Source organism: Stegostoma tigrinum, chromosome 14 (assembly GCF_030684315.1).
Source record: "Stegostoma tigrinum isolate sSteTig4 chromosome 14, sSteTig4.hap1, whole genome shotgun sequence".
NCBI classification, from domain to species: Eukaryota; Metazoa; Chordata; class Chondrichthyes; order Orectolobiformes; family Stegostomatidae; genus Stegostoma; species Stegostoma tigrinum.
The window spans coordinates 24,153,350-24,175,518 of record NC_081367.1 but is presented as its reverse complement, the minus strand read 5'-3'; the positions used below and the strand labels follow the sequence as shown (position 1 = coordinate 24,175,518).

Here is a 22,169-nt window from a genome sequence, read left to right as displayed (position 1 = left end):
CTGTACGTATGGTATGGGTTAGTATGATATTCAGCATTTGCTGGAGAGGACCTAGTTAAGAGGCTACCTTTATACGTGCCTCCTAAGGTTTCCGGCTTTCTGCAGGATCATCCATGTTGGGGGACTCGGTCAGCCAGGGGTCTAAGAGTCACGATTGCTCGCAATGTTTGCTTTAGTTATTTGCTTTAGGTATGCCTGCCATATTTTTGTGGGTGGGCATAGGCTTCCTTTCACTGATAGCACCCATTGAATTCAGAAAACACAGGTCACTCCAGGATTCTGATTCACTATCTGCCTCCATAAATCAATACTTCAAGCCCAACAATACCACTGGGTGAGCTCCTTCCCTCCATATCAATCCAACAGACTGCTGGCCTCAGGCAACTCCCCTCTGTTAACCAGTTTCTGAGGCTTACCTCCAACCATTGGTTCAGCAACAGAGGTATGGCCTCCGCTGTTCAGTCACTCAATGACCCTGGGATTCAGGGATCCACATATCTTATTCTGACCCTTGATATTCTAACCTCAAAACATGCATGCGATAATTGGAAAGTCTGTTGTGGCCTGTCACCTTTACAGTTAGTCAATCTACTTCTCGGTACTTCCCTCTTCGGTCCTCTTGGACACCATCTTTAATAGTCTTGTGTGTTGTTCATTATTCACTCGCTGAGCTGGCCACCAGGATTATTCAGCATGCATAGCTGGTTGTAGCCATAGGCCAGATTGAGACTGCAGAAATACTTTGCAGCTTTGAGAACTTGCAATGCTTATCCAATCCTGATAGGGGGTAAGCATCATTATGCGCCTTTGCATTGAAGGATGCTCAGTAATCGACACAGATCCTCAGTTTTTCATCTTTCTTCCTCATGTGAACGAGAAGGGAGGCTTACAGAATTGATAAGTTGTAGGTAGCCTTAGGCTTCCTCCTAGTGATTAGGTGGATCCTGCAGTAAAGAACCTTTACTGAATTCTATGGCTCACAAGGTTGCAAAGTTCCCATTATTACCAATGTCTTCAATATCATCTTTACAGAAAGCCATTCTATATTTGGGAAGAGTAGAAGCAAGCCACCTTCTGTGGGTCTCCCCTAACTGGTCAATATTCATCTTTGAAATGAGGTTGAAGATGTCTCTTCCAGTCAGTGTACTGTCCCACAGCACTGGCAAGCTTAAGGAAACTTACAGACATCCTTGCTTGAAGATCTTTGTTGCTAAAATTGATAATTCCGGTGACAAGGGCAACTCCTGGAGTTCCACTAAGTGGGCATTCTTCTACTTGTGATAAATGACAGTCTGGCAAGGCTTGATGTTGACCAGCTATCATGAGCCTTCAAGAACAGTGAAGGTGCATGCAGATAAAAGAACAACCCAATTCCCTGCTCCTCAAACAGTTGGAGGATCCAGTACATGTTGATTCACCCTGAGCTTGTGGAAAAAAGTCAAAGATCACTGTGCCTGGTCTGCTGACCTCATAAGGCACTGTTTAAAAGCAGTCACTACGCATGTTTTCTAAAGATACTTGGATTATCTCTTAATAAGTGTGACCCCCAACTCCTTTGCTATTCTCAACTTCATTACATCTATTGGAGTATCAGTCGGATTATGAACTATCAGGCACCAGGCTATGAAAAGTTCGACTAATAGCAAATAGGGAGAGCTTGGTATAACAATGGTAGGGAATGTCTGAACTCTGTGAAGCAGAGATCTGCCTGAGGAAAGTGGCATCACTCAGCTCAAACTCCTCAGCAATGTCATTCGTGAGTGATGGTTGACACCTCTATTCCTATGTCAATTACTCACGGTCTACCTTGCCAAATTTCAGGCTCACTTTAGGACAAGTCTCTATTGATCTACCTAAGACTGAGCCTCTTCCTGATGGACTACTGCCACCCTCACTGCCTCTCTACCAGCCCACCCAGCTCTCAGGTTGCCTAAATGGTTTGATGTTGAGTGAGAGAGGGAGGCTGTTGCACTGAATGGGGCTTCAGTGCCTGATGGCAGTGGGAGCCTTGGTTATTGAAGGCAGTTTCATTTGAAGTGCCCAGCCCTATCTCAAATCCCACACCTCTTCGCTTGACCATGAGATTTACTGTGGAGGTAAAACATCAAGAACTGGATCTGTTCTTCAGCAGGAGATCCTGTTATACATGCACAGCGTTGTGTCCTGAAATAATTGAACAACAGACAGTTACATCAGGCAACTGATTTGTGCTTGACCATTACTGTGGGCAGAATTTGCCCAGCCCTTGAATGATAGAGACAATGGCAAGTCAAAATATGACAAGAATTGCAAATTAGATTCTTGAAATTGAGAAAAAGCAAGATAAGAATCTTGCTATTGGACAGTCAGAAGCTTACTTCAATGTGTTTATATTGCATTAGTGCCAAAGCTTACCCCATTGATATGCTGTTTCTGACTTCACTAATTAGGAAGGATGAGAAAAGAAAATTAAAACCCCTTCAATGATGATACCAAAAGAATTGTCTGCATGATATAATCCATGAATGTATTAATCAATCTCTGGAAATATGAAAACTTGGCAAATTAAAAGTTATGTTCTCATGAGCAGGCTGCCTGCAAAGCAATATTTATAAGCAGAAATGAGGAAGACATGTCTACAGTTAAAGAAATACATCTGGATGTGTATATGTATAAATAGGATATGATAAGCTAATATATGAACCAGAAGGAAACAGTGCAACAAAACTTAACATGAGAATTTCACAGCGAAACTTTCCTGTGCAACTTCTCAATAATAGGAAAAGACAAAAGGACCTTGTGAATAATGATTGTTCTAGCCAATTTTTCAAAGCTGAAAATGACCTTTTGTGTAGTTCACAGTGGCACGTGCACCTGCAAACATAAAACAATGTAATTGTACAGGAGATATAAGCATTCCAACCAGATGACTAAAGGAGGATCCTGTGATTAAATATTCTGGAAAAACAATCCCTAAAACAACATCTCATGCATCAAGCAATGTTGCTTATAATTTGTGGATAAATATGTCAATAATGGAGTTCAACCTTAGACTTTGTGGACAAAATGTGAAGCACTTTTAAGTAGCACATTATTCATACTTCCCTCATACAATGTTGAATGTAAATAGATATAATGAAATACTTATTGCCTAGAAATATGTGTAAGATTAATTAAATACGTACATTAATATCTTGCTCCTGCTGATGTGCTTGCAAGTCCTCAGACCGAGGTGTTTATATTGATATAAATAGTTACAGAAATTTGAAGGTATATCTAAATGTTTCTTAAGAACATAAAAATCTGGCAAAAAGGAGTATTATTAGTATTATTAGGCCAAAAATTCCCATGGTCTGATTTCCCATCCAATATAAGGTGCAACTCCAGTTTTCTGTTTGATCTCCATGTTTCTTAAGTTGATTTCTGCCTTGAGTATACTCAAACACTATAGCAAAATTGATCCACTTCCAAGGCTTTTCATTTTTCTGTGTATGCAGACCAGTACAATGCATTGTAATCCAAGTCCTATACAATTTCATTTCGGCTTTCTTTCTCTTATACTCCCAACTACCGTTCCCATTAAAAGCCAAAACATGTTTTGTGTTCCTAATTGATTTCTGTACCAGCATATACCACAACCAAGGACAGCCAAATCTCTCTGTACATCAACATGTAATCATTTTCACCATTTACAAATATTGTGCTTTTCCAGCTCTTCCTACAGAAGTGGATAGCTTTACATTCCCCCCCGTTATATTCTGTCATCATTTTGCACAACCACTTAGCCTGTCTATTATAACACTTTGTAGATTCTTTATCCTCCTTAAAATTTACTTACCCACCTCACTTTGTAGCATCAGCAAATTATATATATTAACTTGGCTTGTTAATTTAAGTCATTAATATAGGGCGTAAATAGCTGAGGTCAGGTTTAGTCCAATTTCTTTTCTATTTGGTCTGGAATAGTTAGTTCCTAACCTTAGTTGTCAGCAACTAAATCTCTTAATTCTATTAGATAAAATCCTTTAACACAATTTATATTATTTGTTCATCAACCTTGTCACAAATAATTCACTTATTTAGATACATGCCCTTTATTATTTTTAACCACTTGTCCTTGATTGATCTTATGTGCTAATGCACTAATGCTACCAAACTTTCTGGTCAAATAAATGTATTCACCTCACAGCCTGACAGACTTAATGTTGATTTCCTAGGGCTACGCACCATGCAATCCACTACCTTCACGGATCGTATTGATGGTAGCCCATTGCTGTCTAGGTAGTGGCTTCAGCACTGCCTGCCTCCTCAGTCTCCTCCCATTTCCTCGCACCATGGGAATTGATTTATGACCCTATAGCGTCATTAACTACATGTATTTTTTTTCTCATTTTGCTTCTTTGTGGCCCACTCTACTTGTCTGAAACAAAATTGCTGCACAGTTTTATGGCCTTGGATTTTCTTTTAAGATGCATCGTGGTCAAACAGGTTTGAGTGTCAATTTGTGACCAGAGATAATGGGAACTGCAGGATGCTGGAGAATCTGAGATAACAAAGTGTGGAGCTGGATGAATACAGCAGGCCAAGCAGCATCTTAGGAGCACAAAAGCTGATGTTTTGGGCCTAGACCCTTCATCACAAAAGGGTCTAGGCCCGAAATGTCAGCTTTTGTGCTCCTAAGATGCTGCTTGGCCCGCTGTGTTCATGCAGCTCCACACTTTGTTATCTGAGTGTCAATTTGTAACTTCTTCTACTGGAAGGCTGTAAAAATGGGAGAGATTTGAAGTTTGATGGAAAGAAATTGCAGCATCTACCTTCACTGTCCGGAGCTCAGGCATACACATAACAAGTGCACATTGCCGCTGTACCTCTGATTTCTCATGGGCCAGGGTGCATGCTGGTTGGCTGGATAGATGGTGTGGATTAAATTGTTGCTAACAATTCTCAGTTTCATTGAAGTGATTTGAAGACATTCTTTCTTGCCCTACACATTGTGCAAACTGTGATGCTGCGAGTTGGTCTTGCCTGAAAACAGAAAACTAAAGGAGTTGGGAAAATACTCAGAAGTGTCTCTAAAGGTATTTTATTTTGCATTGGTGGATACATTTTTTCATGTGGAAATTGACAACACACGATTTTTATGAGGGTTCTAGGGATACTTTATCCACAAAATGTGATTTTTATTTTTAAGTACATTTTTCAGCATTTTTTGATTCCGAATTCGAAGGTACGATTAATTATTTATCATTTACATGAAAATAAATGAAATGATGAACAACTAACTTGATTGTGGTTTTTGTATAGCAAGAAAAATATTAAAAACTTCAATAACAGAACAATTTGTTATAATGGAACTTTGTGTATTTGTTCCCAGATCACAAGTGGAAAAATATCACATTGCTCGTTAAATTGAGGGGCCGGAAGTAATTATGATAATATTTTCAACAATTATTTGGGCCCACTCCTGCTCCATTTAAACACTCAACAGATTATTTTACTTTGTGTGGGTGTATTTCTAATCTCATAACCTTTTTCTGTTTTTCGTTAAATGCTGTTCAGTGTTTTCCTCGAGATCTCCCAGCCATTCATTTATCTGTTTTCTACAAAGCTGCTGAATGGGTGGATATTTTCTAACGCTTCCTGTTTTTGTTCTAATTATTCACCAAATGCCAAACTTCATCACGTGCAACTGGTAGTATTTCCCTTCATATCATCAAATAAAGTATATTTTGCTTTTGTTGGTTAGTGCAGATATAACACGATGAGAACTACGCTGAAACATGTCAATGTGTGACAGAAATGTAATGTCAGATTTTTTTTCATTCTGACAGATGTGCAGTCGTTCGGCGAAAAAGTTCAAAATCAGGAATAGTTTGCACGTTAAATAAGTTAAGAGAATGGCCTGTTGTTGCCGCTGAGAACGTTTAATGGTAACAATACACAGTAATTACAATTGCTAAATTGCCAAGAGTTGTGTCCTAGTTGCTTTTTGCAACACCATCTTTGAAACATCATTATACATAAACAATTTTATGGAGGTGGCGGGTAGCTTTTGCACAGAAGGGAGAAAATAGAAAATTGAAAGCTGCTTGGGAAAATAGTTAGGAAGTGATGAAGTTAAATTTATTCCGAGCTTTTTGAGTCATTGCCTATTTCGCAAGGGATCCATATGTTGCCCGAAGCGAGCTGTCAATCATCTTTGGAGCACATCCCCTGCAAGTGCTGGCATTCCCACCGCCTCTATTTCAGTGAATACGGTAAACCCAATGTAAAACGGAGTCTGTCAGCTGATTGCTTTCCAAAAAAGCAGAAAGATGGCGGCAGAAATCCACTCCCGGATGCATACGAGCCGCCCGGTTCTGCTCAACAAAATCGAGGGGCACCAGGACGCAGTGAACGCGGCTGTGCTCATTCCCAAGGAAGACGGGGTGATCACAGTCAGCGAGGACAGGTACAGAGGAGCCCAGTGTCACTCCTGTCTCCTCTCTGGGGAATCAGTGACCCTCTTCCCATATGCGACTGGGATAGACAATATTTCTTTGTGTGGCAGATGTTGGAAGCTGCTCCTCTGTAAGAGATGGGGGGCTTCTGTGTGTTTCACTGGCGGGGCATGTTTTGCTGGTAATTGACTCGGTCCCTGCTTGGTCTTCGCTACTTTCGGGCGGGTGCCTTTCAGGTTTGTTTACATGTGGTTCTCCTCCCCGGCTCTGTTCTCACAACTAGTGACTTAAGAGCTTTCACATCACCAGACTCATATGAGTTAGCGTGGATGGGGCGCTTTTGGAAGAAACCGAATTGTAGGACATGCACACAAAACAAAATGTTCATCTTCCATATTACTTCTGTCTACTGCGTGGGTTTCCATTGGCCCTAATGACTGCCGAGCTTAGAACAGAAACCAAAGTTTGATTAGCGAGATGAGCGAACAAGAAGTCGTCAGACTCTGAGTCCTAGCCGTAAATTTGCAAAGAACATCACATTTCGCAAAACAAAACTCACTGTTCCCCCAAAAGGAGAAGTGATTTGAAAAGAGCCAGCTATTGTATGGTTTTTACCACTGAGATGGCAGAAGCAGTAAAGTTACTTTTCAGACTTTTATGAAAATATGGTGCTTTTGTTTTAATCTTGAGAATTAAAACCCCATGGAAACTGGTTGAGGTGGACTTTTACAAAAAAAATCCAACTTTATATTAATTCTTGGAATGATTTTTTTAATTTTGGTAGTTACTCCAACGCACACAGTTCTCTTTCACACTCACACTCTTTTTGTTCTAATATTGCGTAAATCATCTTTTGAAATGTTTGAGGGGCCACGTAGAAATAATAGTGACGCTGTCCTCATGACATTTTGGAAACTGTTCAGTACAGTATGAACTGTTTAAAGGTTTGCACCATTTTATTACTGATTAGGTTATGTTTTATTATTGAAACATACAGATACTCTAAATTAAAACGTTAGTTTCTATTTACTCTGACAGTTCTACTGTGCTAACAATTGTTTTCACTCCTCTTCTCGCTTCCTTAATTATCACTCTGCTTAGCTAAGATTTGGGTTTTTGAGAAACAAAAACAAATTAATTATTTGAAAGACCAAATTTATGGTCTTCAGTCCCTGCTGCAAACTCTACCCTGTACTCTCCAGCTTCATTTTTTTTTACTCTTTTCAAACTGAGGCAGAATATTCACAACCTTGGAGCCATATTTGACCCTGAGTTGTGCTTCCAACCACTTCTGTACCATCATCAAGACCAACTATGTCTATTTCAGTAAAGTTACCCAATTCCATCCTGCCTCAGTTCGTGTGCTACTGAATATCAAATCCAACTTTTTGTTGCCTCTTGGATTGATTCCCTCACCACATTCTCACATTCTCCACTCTGTAAACTTGTACTGAGTTAAAACAAATATATCCTAGTGCTTACCAAGTACTGTTCAGCCATCACTCCTGAGCCTACTGACTTGCATTGCTGAATAGTGCATATAAACAAACGATTCAGGAGCAGGCGTATGCCCCATGAACCTGCTCTGTCATTGGACCCACAACATTAACTCTTTTTTTTCTCCACAGATGCTGTCAGACCTGCTGAGCTTTTCTAGCAGTTTCTGATTTCCAGCATCTGCAGTTCTTTTGGTTTTTACTTAGTATTTGACCTAATTGTAACCTCAACTCCACAATTCTGCCTGTCCCTGATAAACGTTCACCCTTTGCTTAACAAGAATCCATCCATCTCTGCTTTAAAAGTATCCAAAGCCACTGCTTCCACTTTTTTTATGGAAGGATGTTTCAAAGTCTAGTGATTCTTTTTGAGGGGGGGAAAAAATCACTATCTGTCTTAAGTGGGTGTTCACTTACTTTTAAACCCTATTTCTACATTGTGCCACAAGACAAACATCTTCTCCACAACTGCCTTGTCAAAATTCTTCAGGATCTGAATTATTTGGTCAAATCATCTTTTATTTTTCTTGACTCTAGTGGATGTAAATCTAGCCTGCCCAATCTTTGCTCGTAAGGCATTGCATAATTCCAGGTAATAATCTAGTAAAATCAAAATACTGTGGATGATAGTCTGAGAAACCATCCCTGAATTGCTTCCAAAAAATTTACCACCTTAAATAGGGTGACTGCTATTGTGGTCTTTCCAGGGTCCAGTATGTCTGATGCATAATCCCCCAACTTTGAGTAAATTCCCCTCATGATAAACAACATCATTGTTAGCTTTCCTACTTACTTGCATCTGCATACTAGATTTTTGCAACTGATGTACGAGGACACTCCAATCCCTCTTCATCTGAGAGATCTGGAATCTCTCACCAATTCAATAATATACTCCATTTGTTCTTCTGGCCAAAACAAACAATTTCACATCTTCCCATTGTGTTCTATTTGCTGGATATTTGTTCACTCTTATAACCTAACTATATGCCTTTGTCCTCTTGGCAACTTACTTCCCTTCCTTTGTGTTGTCAGTGAATTTAGCAATTGTGGTTTCAGGCCCTTCAAGGCAGTAACTAAAATAAATTGTGAACAGTTGAGGTCTCAGTACCCATCCCTGTGCCATATTACTTGTTGCATCTTGCCAACCAGAATAAGTCTCGGGTATACGTACTCTTGCTTCCTGTTAGCAAACCAATCTTCCATTCATGTCAATATGTTATTTCCTGCACCACAATGTTTTACTTTCTGCAATAACTTTTGTGGGAACTTAACAATTACCTTTTGAAAATCTAAATGCAGGACAACCAATAGTTCCTGTTTATCCACAGAGCACATTTATTTCAGTTCTTTGAAGAAGTAGTTGGTTAAATATGATTTTCTTTTCACAAAATATTGACTTTGCCTGATTACCATGAAGTTTTCTAAGTGCCTTGCTATATTTAATAATAGCTTCAAACATTTTCCCTATGACAGATATTAAACTACGTGGCCTGTAGATTTCTGATTTCTGTTGCTAAACCACCACCGTGCCCCTCACCCACACCCCAAGTAAAACTTTTCTTCAAAATATTTATCATTGTTTTCAAATGTTCTCATGGGCTTGCACCTCCTGATCTTTGTGATCCCCTCCAGTTCCACATCCCTCTGTGGTATCTAGACTTCTGGAGTACTGAATAACCATGATTTTAAATCATTGCACAAATGATAGCTGTACTTTCAGCTCCCGAGGCTTAAGCTCTGGACTATCCTCCTTGAACATCTCTGACTTTCTATCTCTTACGTCTGGTCAGATGGCCTTTAAAATTTATTTCCTTGACTAAGATTTTGGTTTTCTGCATAATATCTCCTTATTTGTGGAAGTATTATTTTTGGTTTTATAATGTTCTTGTGAATGTTCTTAGACAATTTATTGTATTCAAGGTGCGTTGCAAATACAATTTTTGTTAAAATCCTGTGGAGTTGCATGTTGTTGATTGAAATGATACATTATTATGTATCTTAATACCTATTCTATACTACCTTATATTAATATGATACCTTGTCCAGTTTGAAGCCATTCTGAAAAACTCTTTCCTGAGGTCTGCACTTTCAAATATTACAGATTCTAGTGTGTCACCTTGTGTCTGTTATATAATATCTCAAGGTACAATAAAAGCCTATTTACAACTGGATACTGTGATGGTAAATATTTTGCTTTATAAAGTTTTTTTTCCAAAAAAAGATTCCTCAGCCACAAAAATTATTTGAGTAGTTATGGTTAGAAAATGTTTCATTAACTACTTATTTGTTATACCTTATTAAATTATTAATAGACACACAGTGAATTTCATTGATTAATCTTTTTGGAGGCTGGAGAACACCATATAAACCTGAGCTGAGGTTTTGTTCAATAACTTGAAAAATGTGCACTTTTTTTCAGCTTACAGTAGCAGAGATTTTACGAGTGTTCATTGTTCTTCAAGGGTTATTGTAGTAGCTATGAAGAGAACAGAAGTTTTCAAGTTTTTATTCTAGAATTATTCTTCGTTTTTCAAAAACACTGAGGTGAATGTAAAAATAAGTTTTGAGTACCAAAGTGACCATGCAAGAACTGAGTCACTCAAATAATTTGTAGAAGAATATTGTTTATGTTTGATTATAAGTACATTAAGTTACTTATTTTCTTTTTAATTGTACTGTCCTTTTTATGGTAGTGTCACTGAAACTGCTAAATAATATCAATGATAGTTATTTAGGTCAAAGCCCATTTGGTTGTTTTTCTGTCTCTTAATTATACATAGATTTTTTTCAGGAAAAAAAACATGAACCAGAATAATGCGAAAACCAGTATCATCTCACACAAACGCTTCCTTTACAACAGGAGCATAATTTGGCCTTTTTTTTAAAGACTTTATGCTGCTCAAAACCAAGCAATCTTTGATACCTGTGCCCTCCTTTTTGTTGGATTTCACTTAGCTTCATTTACTTGCATTTTGTTTGCAAGCCTGAGGGATATAGATAAGGTAAATGGTACGTGTCTTTTGCCTATGGTCAGGCATTTCAAGACTAAGAAGCATATATTTTTAAAGTGAAAGGAGAAAGATTTTAAAAAAAAATGAAGGGGCAACATTTTTGTGCAGTCGTTTGTGTGGAATGAATTTCCAGAGGAAGTGATGGATTCAGGTACAATTACAACATTTGAAAGGTATTTGGATAATCAAGTGAATAAGTAAGGTTTGGAAGGAAATGGGGCTAGTATAGTTTGAGATTATGGTCGGCATGCACTGGTTGGACCAAAGAATCATGCAGCATGGAAGTAGACGCTCTGACTCTAAGCTACACCATTGTGAAGTGCTATGAATTTTCAGTTTTGTGGCCACTTTTTTTCCTGTAACAGATTAAAAGCATTGCTGCAAAAATATAGTGTGGTGATTAATCTAAAATAAATAGATTTCTTGTGCAAATAAGCAATGTGTCAGACACAAAGTATGAAATTCCCATCTTAAATCCTGACACCATTGAGTTACAAATTCTAATGGTATTCTGAAACAAGCACACAACTCTAAAATGCTTTAGATAGAAAGTCTCTCCAGGCTTTCAGATCAGAAAACCCAGCCCACCAAAACATAGTAGGAAAAATGCAAACTAACTGAAGCAAAGTTGCAATCATTGTAAAGTGACTCCATTACTTTTGGGGAAAAGAAGGATTATGAATCTGTAGTCTACTGGGAATGTACATGTTTGTGAGAATCTTCTATTCAGTAATCCTCTTGGCTCTTTCTCCAGGACAGTACGTGTATGGTTGAAACGAGACAGTGGTCAGTATTGGCCAAGCATTTTTCACACAGTATCAGGTGAGTAAAACATTCAAATTATTAGATTTGGTGTTTTCAATGTAACATTTACTGACATGACCCTGTTTCTGAATCTGAGCTTGATTCCAAGAAGTAGTTTTTGCATAGTATTATAAGAATGTGTAATTATATATGAGGGAATGGTTTATATTAAGATCTCCCTACTTTTGTCTAGTTGGTGTACAGAGGAAGTAGCAGTGGCACTCATTCTTTATGAACCAATCTTTCTCATCATTTTGGAATGAGGTCTTAATGATCAAAATAATTCCAGAAAATTGTACCATCAGATGCATGTGTAAAACCTAAAATATAAAGATGGTATGTTATACAGTACAGTAAATTTATGCTTAAATGGACATTGTGAAGTTGCTGCTATGGCAGCCTTTGAAGGAATTAAGTACCTGTTGGTTTGAAGAGACTGAAATCACAAAGGAGTCCCTAAATGACATGCTGAACATTGAGATATGTCTCCCATAGTAGTAGAATGGCTCAACAGCTCAGGAAGATGATAATTGACATGAACTAAATTGCAATGTGAACAAAGTCAAAAATTGCTGGAGAAACCAAGTAAATTTGGCAGTATATATGGAATGTCTAAAATCTAGTGACTGTTTCTCCAACAATTTCTGTGTTTGTTTCAGATCTACAGCATCTATACCTGTTTGTTTTATTTGAGACTTGAATGCAATTCATTTGCTATTTCATTGATCCTGGTGAACACTTAGCTCTCCAGTATGCTGGTTTGGGTAAGGAGGCAAGTATCATCAAAGGTCGACTGAATTTGAAACCTCAACTTCACTAGTCTGTTAGCTGGCTGTAGGGCCAAACACAGGGAGCGCCCAATACTTGCTCCCAGTATCTTCTTAATTGTTGCCTGCTTCCCAAATGTTCCACATCCTGTTGGTCTTCCCATTAAATATAGAATTAGAAATTTTGTGTTCACTGTTAAATTGTCCGTTGCCTAAGTGCCTGTCTAGTTCACTACTTATTTCTTCATTTGCTTCCTGTATATTTTTTCATAAACTTTGAGTTATGCCAGTCCATCCCATTTATTTATTAGACTCTATCTTTACCTTGCCCTGGACACTGCAGTATTTCAGTCCTTTTCTTCTTTCCTACGACTCCTCACCTTGCTGAGTATTGTAGTAATTGTTTTCACTGGACTTCACCTCCCCGTTGTTCACACACCATTTCTTTTTGTCATGTCTTATGACTGGCTCTTCAGACCCTTCCATTCAGTATATACCCTTGGTACTCCTACCACTGAGCATGGAATTTAGCTCTAGCTTAATAAGTGCACACTCCCACCCCAAATTCTAATTAGTCAACAGATTGTTAAAGAAGCTCCTCATTCCCTTGTGCATTTAGGATTTATCAAACTCAGCCTTGAATATATTCAATGACCCAGTTGCCACTGCTCTCTGGAGAAGAGAATTCCAAACTCTACTGACCATCTGAGAGCAAAAAAAGACGAAACCTTCTCCCCATCTTGAATAGGAGATCCCTTATTTTGAAACTGTATCCCCTAGTTCTAGATTCTTCTACAAGATGGAATGTCCTTCCAGCATCAGCTGTATCAAGCTTCTTCCCTCCTTCTGTATTGTCACTGATATAAGCCTAAACTGGTCAGTCTTTTGTTGTAAGTCAGGTCTTTCACTCCAGTCAGGACTCAACTGAGTGAATGTTCTCTTAAACTACTTTCAACACAATTATATCCCTCCTTAAATGAAGAGACCAAAATTGAACACAGCACATCAGATGTGGTCACACAAAGTCCCTGTACAACTGTATCAACATTTCCCTACTATTTTATTCCATACTTCTTGCAGTGAAGGCCAACATTCTGCTGCTTTTTAAATCATTGGCTGTGATGGTATAACTACTGCTTTGTGGTTCGTGTACCAGGACACACACATCCGTCTCTACTTTAGATTTCTGAAATCTCTCCATTTAAATAATGTTCTGTTCTTCCTGCCAAAACAGACAAGCTCACCTTTATTTCACATTGTATTCCACCAGTGAAATTTTGCCCACTCTCTTAACCTGTTTGTATATCTTTGCAAACCCTTTGCACTCTCTTCACATCTTTGTTCCCTACTTTGTGTCATCAACAAACTGAACAAGCCCATGTTCAATCTTTTCATCAAAGTTATCGATATTGTTTGTACACAGTTGATGCTCTAGTACTGATCTCTGGCACTCCACTAGGTATTGCTTGCTAACCTTAAAATGACTCACTTATTTCATTCACTGCCTCCCATGGACCAATCTTGTTTTCACATAATTTGTTAATTCTGCCACCCACACAGAATTAACTCTTAATTTTGTGTGATCATCGTTTATGTGGCATCTTTCAGATACCATTTTGAAAATCCAAATACACCATGTCTGTTGGTTTCCCCCATTCACTCTCCATGTTACTTTGTCAAAGAACTCTAATAAATTAGTCAAACATCATTTTCCTTTTCAAAACCACATTGACTGTGTTACAATTCTCTAAATTTCTTGCTATTAACTCCTTAATTGTGGTTTCAAGCATTTTGTTGACAGATTTTGAGCTAACAGGCCTATATTTTTCTTGTTAATGTTGAAATCTTCTCTCCACTATTTTCTTATAATAAAGATAATAAAATAAGATAATCTTATTTTCCAACTTGGACTGGAAGTATCATTACAGATCTAACTGGATAATCTGAATTTGTACTAATTCTTGGAACACAAGTTTGCAACTGTAGGGATTTGTGTAGAATGAGGCAGCCTTGACTGAATTTTAGTTTGATTATATAGAAATGCTTGCTGTCATTAAAGGCCTCATTTTTTTTGTTTAAAACAAGTAATTGATTATTTTAAGCTGTTATGGTTATGATGTGCTATCTTGTGATACAAGCACAAGAAACAGCCAGTTACTTCGGGCAGTTTAAATATTGCTACTTTGCTTTTTTTTAAAAAAGTCATTTCAATGTTGCAACTACAGCCACCTTAAGTGCCTCTTCTTATCCCTTCTATGGTGAAAGCCTGTTTTCAGAAGCAAATTCTGGGAAAATTACAGTGTTTGGTTAGCAATCTAAGTCCAGCACTTTGTCTTTGGGAATAGTGGAAAAACCAATATTAATAATGATTTATTGAAGCATCTCTGCCAGTTGAAACAACATAGTAAATCATTTTGAAATAATGTTGCACAATTTGTACAAGTGATGCAGTGGTTCTTGTGGTAGGTCGTGTTTGCTAATCACTTGCAGGTACAGTGACCTGGAATTTGGTGTTATTTTTGCTCAGTTAACTGCTTAACCTGGGCAGTGTTAAAGCAAATAATGTAAAGATTTGTGGAATTTTTAAGAGCTTATAATTTATAAGAATAACCTCTTCATGCATCAATACCTTGGATCTTTATGCCAGCAAAGTAAAGATCACATCACCCAAGGCAGTTGCTGTATTAGAAATATGAAACAGTATCCTTTTGAGGGTATTGAATGACGAAACATGGTATGGCAGGTCAGAACAATATTAAAATAAGGTATTGTTTGAATTCTCTGATTTATCGTTTGCCAGTCGGGGAACTGTGCCCAGCTCTTCCAAACTTTAACACAATGTCTGCTTTAGCTGGTATATTTCCAAGAAAATGGAAGAGCTGAAATACATGTCTAGATCTAGGAATGTGGATCAGCCACTGTTGCTTTGTGAAACAAAAATCATTATAGGCAGAAATGAGTATCAACGTTATCTTTATAAAATGTTTCTGAATGTTCATTACACCATTTTTTTAAAAAGGAATAAGCCAGGTGTTTTCAGATATGGGCAGCTAATGTTAAATGTCGGCTTTTATTTTTAAAGCACCCTGCTCTGCTATTTCCTACAATCATGACAGCAAACGGATTTTTATGGGTCAGGATAATGGAGCAATTGTGGTATGTATGCCTGTGTCGTGTCCTGTCTCTGCACTAATCATTAGGATTAGGGTCATTGTTCTTGTTTCTTGCTGAATGTTTAAAAATGTATTTTTTAAAAATCTGGTAACTTACGTTCAGCCCTGATGTGATCACCTTAGTTAGGTCTTAGCAACATCCAAAGTGCATTAGTTTTGTATTTTGTTTTTCTGAATGATTTATGTTTTTCCACTTTAGTGGTATGTCTGCTTCCTCCCCTACGCCCCACCAATGCTGTATGGCTCTGTTCCCTGGTGAGATAATGACCTACTTCAATCGATTGTCAGTGTTCCACATGAACCAGCTGTTTTCCTTCAAGAATGTTCTTTGTTAATTTTCTCCAGAGGGAGAAACATTTTGTGTGTCCACTTGTAGTTCACTATGGTATCTAGCTAAAATCTTGAATCCTTCAGCCAATGATGGACTTAACTCAGTATTCTCTCATTTTAGAATGAGGGTTTTGGGGCATTACTGCACCCAGAATGGCATGCTATTGTGTACACTTTCTGCTTTAAAAGAATCAGAGTTGAGGCTTTCAAATGTGGTCATTTGTTTCTAGAGTTCATGAAGACCAGAATCATCTCAGCCCCAGGAATTCCTCATAGTGCCCGAGACTCAACCATCTTCACCTGCTTGAACAATCAGAAATGTTCAATTTCATTTGCAGCTCCTCAGACACTGATGTTGTCTGTGCTCACACAAAGCAAGACCAGAAAACAATCAGGCTATGGCAAATAAATGATAATAACGTTTGTACTATGCAGGTGTCAGTCAGTGACCATCCCCAGTAAGAGAGAATCTAACCAACTACCCTTCACATTCTATCATATTATTATCATGGAACTCCACGCCCCCCCCCCCCCCCCCCCCCCCACCCCCCCCGACCACCATCACCACCATTATCAACACCCTGGAGGTCACCATTGACCAGAAATATAACTGGATCAGCCACATAAATACAGTGACTGCAGCATGTTATATGGTGATGGACTATGGAAAGAGACTTGCTTCCTGCTCCCCACGGCCTTATTACCATTTAAAAGGTGCAAGTTAGAAATATGATGGAATATTCCTCACTGGCCTGATTAAGTGCAGCTCCAACAATACTCAAACTACATCATCATTTTAAGACAACGCAGCCTGCTTGATTTGCACCTCATCCACTGTTCCCTCCTTCATCTGTGCACAGTGGCAGTGTTTGTACCATCTACAAGATACGCTCCGGCATCTCAGCAAGGCTTCTTTTGACAACATCTCCTAAACTTGCAATCGCTACAATTTGGAGGAGCTAGTGCAGCAGACACACAGGAACACCTCCAACTGCATTTATCCCTCTTCAAATTGCACACCGTCCTGACTGCAGACTATATTCCTTTTGCATTTCATGGGTCAGACTTCTGGAACTCACTCCCTACATCATGTGGACTGCAGTGATTCCTGGAAGTGACTTACTGCAGTTTGTTGATTGGCTGTTAGGGATAGTTAATAAGTACTGACATTGCTGATCATCTTTTCATCCAAAGAATGTTATGTTCATCCATATCACAGTGATAAATCCTAAGTTGATTACTTTTCTCCAGAATTAAATACAGCATTGAAGTAATAGAGATAACACTGTGGAGCTGGATGAACACAGCATGCCAAGCAGCATCAGAGGAGCAGGAAAACTGACATTTCGGGTCGATACCCTTCTTCAGAAAATGAAGGAGGGTCTCGACCAATACGTCAGCTTTCCCGCCCTGCTGATGCTGCTTGGCCTGCTGTGTTCGTCCAGCTCTACGCCGTGTTATGTCAGATTCTCCAGTATTGGCAGTTCTTACTGTCTTGCTGTATTGAAGTAATGTTTGTTTACTTTCTTTGCTGAAGATCTCCTATCTAATTTGACCTTTTTCTATTATAGGGCAGTTCTAATTTTCACCTGAATTCCATGCCACTGTTTTTCAAGGGCATGTGGCTGCAACATGGACATTTTTTAAAAAAAAACTGAAGGGAAAACTCTCTTGAGTGTAATAAGAATATAGCAAATAGGAGAATGAGTAAACTGTACAGTCCCTGTAGCTGTTCTGTCATTCTGTATAATTGTAGCCAATTATTCTGTCTGAGCTCCACTGTCCCACCCATTCCTAAATCATATATTTTTCCTTAAGTTTTTTTTCTCTAATCTCAGCTTACAATGATACTTCCACAGCCCTGAGATAGAGAATCCCAAAGATTCATAACCCCCAAGTGACTACATTTCTTTTCATTCCAGTCCTAAATAGTATGTAACCTTCTCGATGAGAAGTGAAAGGAACCCACACCTGCATATATAAAAGCACACTCACATTGAGGGAGAACTTCAGCCTTGATCAACCTCTCACTGAGTTCCCTGAGACGGTGTCATTCTTTGCCAAAACCCCTCCATTACAAATCTGTCCAATGAGTTGACGATTAAATGTGCTGTGTCCCGCATATCCAGGACATCAGCTTGCATCCGTATTAACCATGCTTTGTAGAGTTATATTCCCCCCCACCCTGGCCAACGCGGTGGATTGAAGGCAAACGGATATCATGCAGCTGATGATGAAATTCGTGGATGAAAAGCTGCTGGAAGGTTTGTTTGCCAACTAGCTATAAGAACATGTGCTTGAAAATCTAGAGCGTAGAGGAATTAATACTACATTTTGGTGGGATGAGTGACCACCACTCTTTTGTCTACTGGAATCACTCGTCAATAAGGCATTCTGTGCATGCATGACGTGTCCAAGATGGTGGATTGGTCAGACTTCCCATTCTGGCAAATTTCAAAGAGATTCCTTTCTTTGTTTTTCAAAAGAAAGTATAGGAAATTAAACATGTTTAAAATACAGGGAACGTTTTCACAGAAAAGATGTTTTTTTTAAATTTAAGAAAAACTTGACTGATTTGACAGTTTCTTCAAGTTAACTCAGGCAGCATATGGACTGCAAAAAAATGTCGACTTGGTAAAAGAGTAATATGTAATGGACTGTAATGCATTGAGTGAACATTTGGCTCAGTGGCAAATATTCCAGCCTTGGGATCATGTTCTGCAAGACTTGAATGCCCTTTTGACCATTCACAGAAAGTAGAGACCAGAGTTTTAGCTCTGAGTCCAAATCAGCATCCGGCAGGATTTCCACATCTGATGGGTGTTGGAAGCCATCCGCTCTCCCTCTGTATGGGACCGACCACCCTCCCATGCCGAATATAAAAATGTTTGTAAACCTTTCCACAACCTTGCATTATTCTCTAAATAAAGATACAAAAACAAAAATTTTACATTGTGGTACTCCTGGCCTTCTAAAACTGTGGGTTCTTCAAGTAATAGAGGTCTGTAGTGGTGCTTCAAGAGATCTGCTTGTGTTAATTACAAAGTAAGCATTTCTCCTATTTACTTTTTAGGAGTTCATCATAGCTGAAGATTTCAACAAAATGACTTATATAAAGACTTATCCAGGTATGTTACTTCAAGTATTGCGCTCATTGTACTTTGTTTTTGCGTTCATCATTTGGGACAGATGGCAGCAGTACTGAGAAATTCATTTTTTAAAAAAGCTTCTGAGTGAACAATGCTGTACACGAATATTGTGATTTAGTACTGAATTTTAGCTGATTATGGAAAGATAGATTATGATCTTGTTTGCTGGGGGAAAGTCTTGGCACTGTTTGTTACTGAGATGAAATTTATGTTGGGAATTTATTCATTGAAAAGGACTCGCTTGGGAGATTTCTGAACTCCTAATATCCTTTCTGCATGGATCTTTTGACAATATGCAGTAGTTTTCAGGTGATGGTTTGAATAGGTGACCAACAAAAAGGAAACTTGCAAAACTGCTTCACAAATGGCTGCCAAGTGCTCACTAATGCTTATCATGCCACTGGGGATTTATTGTATTTGAAATGTGAAAAGGCCGCTTAATTGAATGGTTTTGCTGAACTTTCTCTGTCCTTTAACTTCTAACTTCCCACATGCACTTTCTCAACCTCCAAGGAGTTTTATTAAAAAGAACAAAGTATGTCTGTAGTAGCAAAAGTTCTTGTCTGCCCTGTAGTCTTCCAAGTGACCAGGCCTTCCCCAGTTAATTGTTTTGTGTTTTTGCATTCGTGCCTTCATTTTGCTCTGATCTTGCGTTGGAAACCCCACTGTTGACTGTAATGCAAAGCAGGTTAAAAATTTCAATTATCAGCATACCCACCTGCAGCAAATTGGCTGATTGCCATGCAGGCAGACGAGGAGTAATCAGGGCGTGGCTTTTTACATTTCTTTTCACCCCAAATTCAATCCACCTGTTTTTGTGACTAAACTTGAGCCTGCAGTTTCCAGTTGACGTTCATTAAGACTGGAAGATGTTGAAGCTGAACAGCTTCTTAATTAAGTGCAAGGCCATGGAGAAGGTAGGGGGAATGTGTGCAGAGGAAAAGCAATCAACACGATTGGCTTGAGAGCAGGAACAGTGAAATATCAAAAGTGCAATAGTACAAAGAATAAGGGAGGCGGTAGTGGAATAAGAAAAGGAATAAAGAGGGATATGTCCAGAGGAATTTATGCAGTGTTGTTGCTTCAGTGCACTTGACATATTGCTTCTGCTACAGAGAGGATTGAGATAATCCAATTATTTTAAGACAAAGTTATCTTAAATTTAAATAAGTTAGGGTCTTGTAAATCTCACTGGAGATCCATTTCAGATGTTTAATGCAATTTTAACGCAACATTGCTTCAGTAAGGGATCATAAACAAATCTTTGAATAAGTACTTTGCATTTTGCTCGACAATTCAATAAACACTGGGAGAAACGAGCAGTAAATATTTCTCGTGCTACCAGCCTTTGCTTATTTTTAATGATTGCATTAGAAAGTTATGCAGTAATGTTGTAACACAGAATATGTCTGTACCTGCCTTTCATTGTGTACTTACACGTGACCTTCATTATTGGATTGGTACACACTGGCCCCTGTTGAAATAAACTCAACAAGAGATTTGAGTATAACCAAATGTGGCTCAGTGTTTAGCGCTGCTGCCTCACAGTGCCAGGGACCTGGGCTCAATTCTATCCTTGGGTGACTGTCTATGTGGAGTTTGCACATTATCCCCTCGTCTGCGTGGGTTTCCTCCGGATGCTCCGGTTTCCTCCCATAGTCCAAAGATGTGCAAGTTAGGTGGATTGGCCATGCTGAATTGGTGGTAGTGTTCGGGGTGTGTAGCCTAGGTGGGTTTTAGGGAGACGGGTCAGGGTGCGATGCTCCAAGCGTCGGTGTAGACTTGTTGAGCTGCAGGGCTTGTTCCCACACTGTAGGAAATTTATGATCTATAGCAAACAAAGAACTGTGGATGCTGGAGATCTGAAACAAACAAAAATAGATGTTGCTGGAAAACTTCAGGTCTGGAACATCTTTGGCCTAAACAGTTAATGTTTTGAGTCCCATGACCCTTCTGAAGAGGTTAGAGTAAGCTGCTTTGAAGAATTAGGTTGTCGTTAAAGGCTGGCTGTATATAGTAGATTCAGGTTCTGGATTCCATACAGGATTTTTGCAGACGGTGGAAACTTGTTCCAGAATTCGGGCTGAGTTTGAAAATCTCTAATCCTCCATGTCTCCCTGTTTTGCTACTTCTTATCTTTACATCTGAAGAATACGATGAGGAAAATCTCTTTTCTTTAGATATTCTATGACATATCTAAGTCCTGTAGGATTTGTTTGCATTTATCATATATGTCACTGACAAACCTGTTTATTTTACTTTTGAGTTGAATTGTTCTATTAAAAGGAAGCAGAAATCTAGAAGTGCAAATTATTCTTATTAATTTTTAAAATCTTGTTTACTGCTGAATAATTTGATACTTGTGATTCGTCCTGGCTAGCCCATTTTTAACTTAGTACCGCTGTAAATGGTGAGGTATTCAGTTTCAGTTCTTCGGCAATCGTAGTGATCTTTCTGTCGATACAGAACACTTAACATTTCAACTTTGTTAATTCCCTGGCAGATATAGTCAGAAGGAAATGATTGCCCAGCTGCATGAGCAATGATTCTGATTCATTGAACTTGTCTCCAAGCTTTTTCAGTATCATCTTGCATTTCTGTTGGTGCTTGCCTTCCTTTGCATTATTTTTATCTTCCTGTGATGAATTTGTCAGTGAGAGGTCAGAAAAAGAACTGTGAAAATATGTTTATCTTAAGAGTATGTTTCGCTGTTTGAGAAGAGGAAGGACCATTATTTCAAATGTAATCATGATGCAAGGTTTAGGTTACAACAATGTCGTCATGATAGTGAGGGATGCTTTGTTTTATCTGGTGCATAACTTGGCTTCTCATTGGCTTAGTGCTAATAATGACATTTGGGCATGAGAATACAAAGCTTGAAAAGAGACATAGTCAGAGTTTTTAACAGTGTGGAAAGAGGCCGTTTTGGCCCATCTTATGGTAGACGTTTGAAGCTCTCTTCCACAAATGACAGTTTGTACTAAGTAAGTTCTTACTTTCAAAAGTATGATAATTTTTTT

The 22,169-nt window shown here is 38.6% G+C and overlaps 1 protein-coding gene across 1 annotated transcript in view; it reads left to right on the top strand.

Annotated features, from left to right (window-relative positions):
* Positions 1-6,245: 6,245 nt before the first annotated feature.
* The window catches only part of wdfy1 (WD repeat and FYVE domain containing 1), a 63,399-nt gene continuing 47,475 nt past the window's right edge, over positions 6,246-22,169 (top strand). Inside the window, exons 1-4 of the mRNA XM_048542786.2 lie at positions 6,246-6,430; positions 11,681-11,748; positions 15,580-15,653; positions 19,074-19,128. Coding sequence (XP_048398743.1) covers positions 6,294-6,430; positions 11,681-11,748; positions 15,580-15,653; positions 19,074-19,128 — 334 coding nt within the window. The 5' untranslated portion in view covers positions 6,246-6,293. The remainder of the gene's footprint in view (positions 6,431-11,680; positions 11,749-15,579; positions 15,654-19,073; positions 19,129-22,169) is intronic.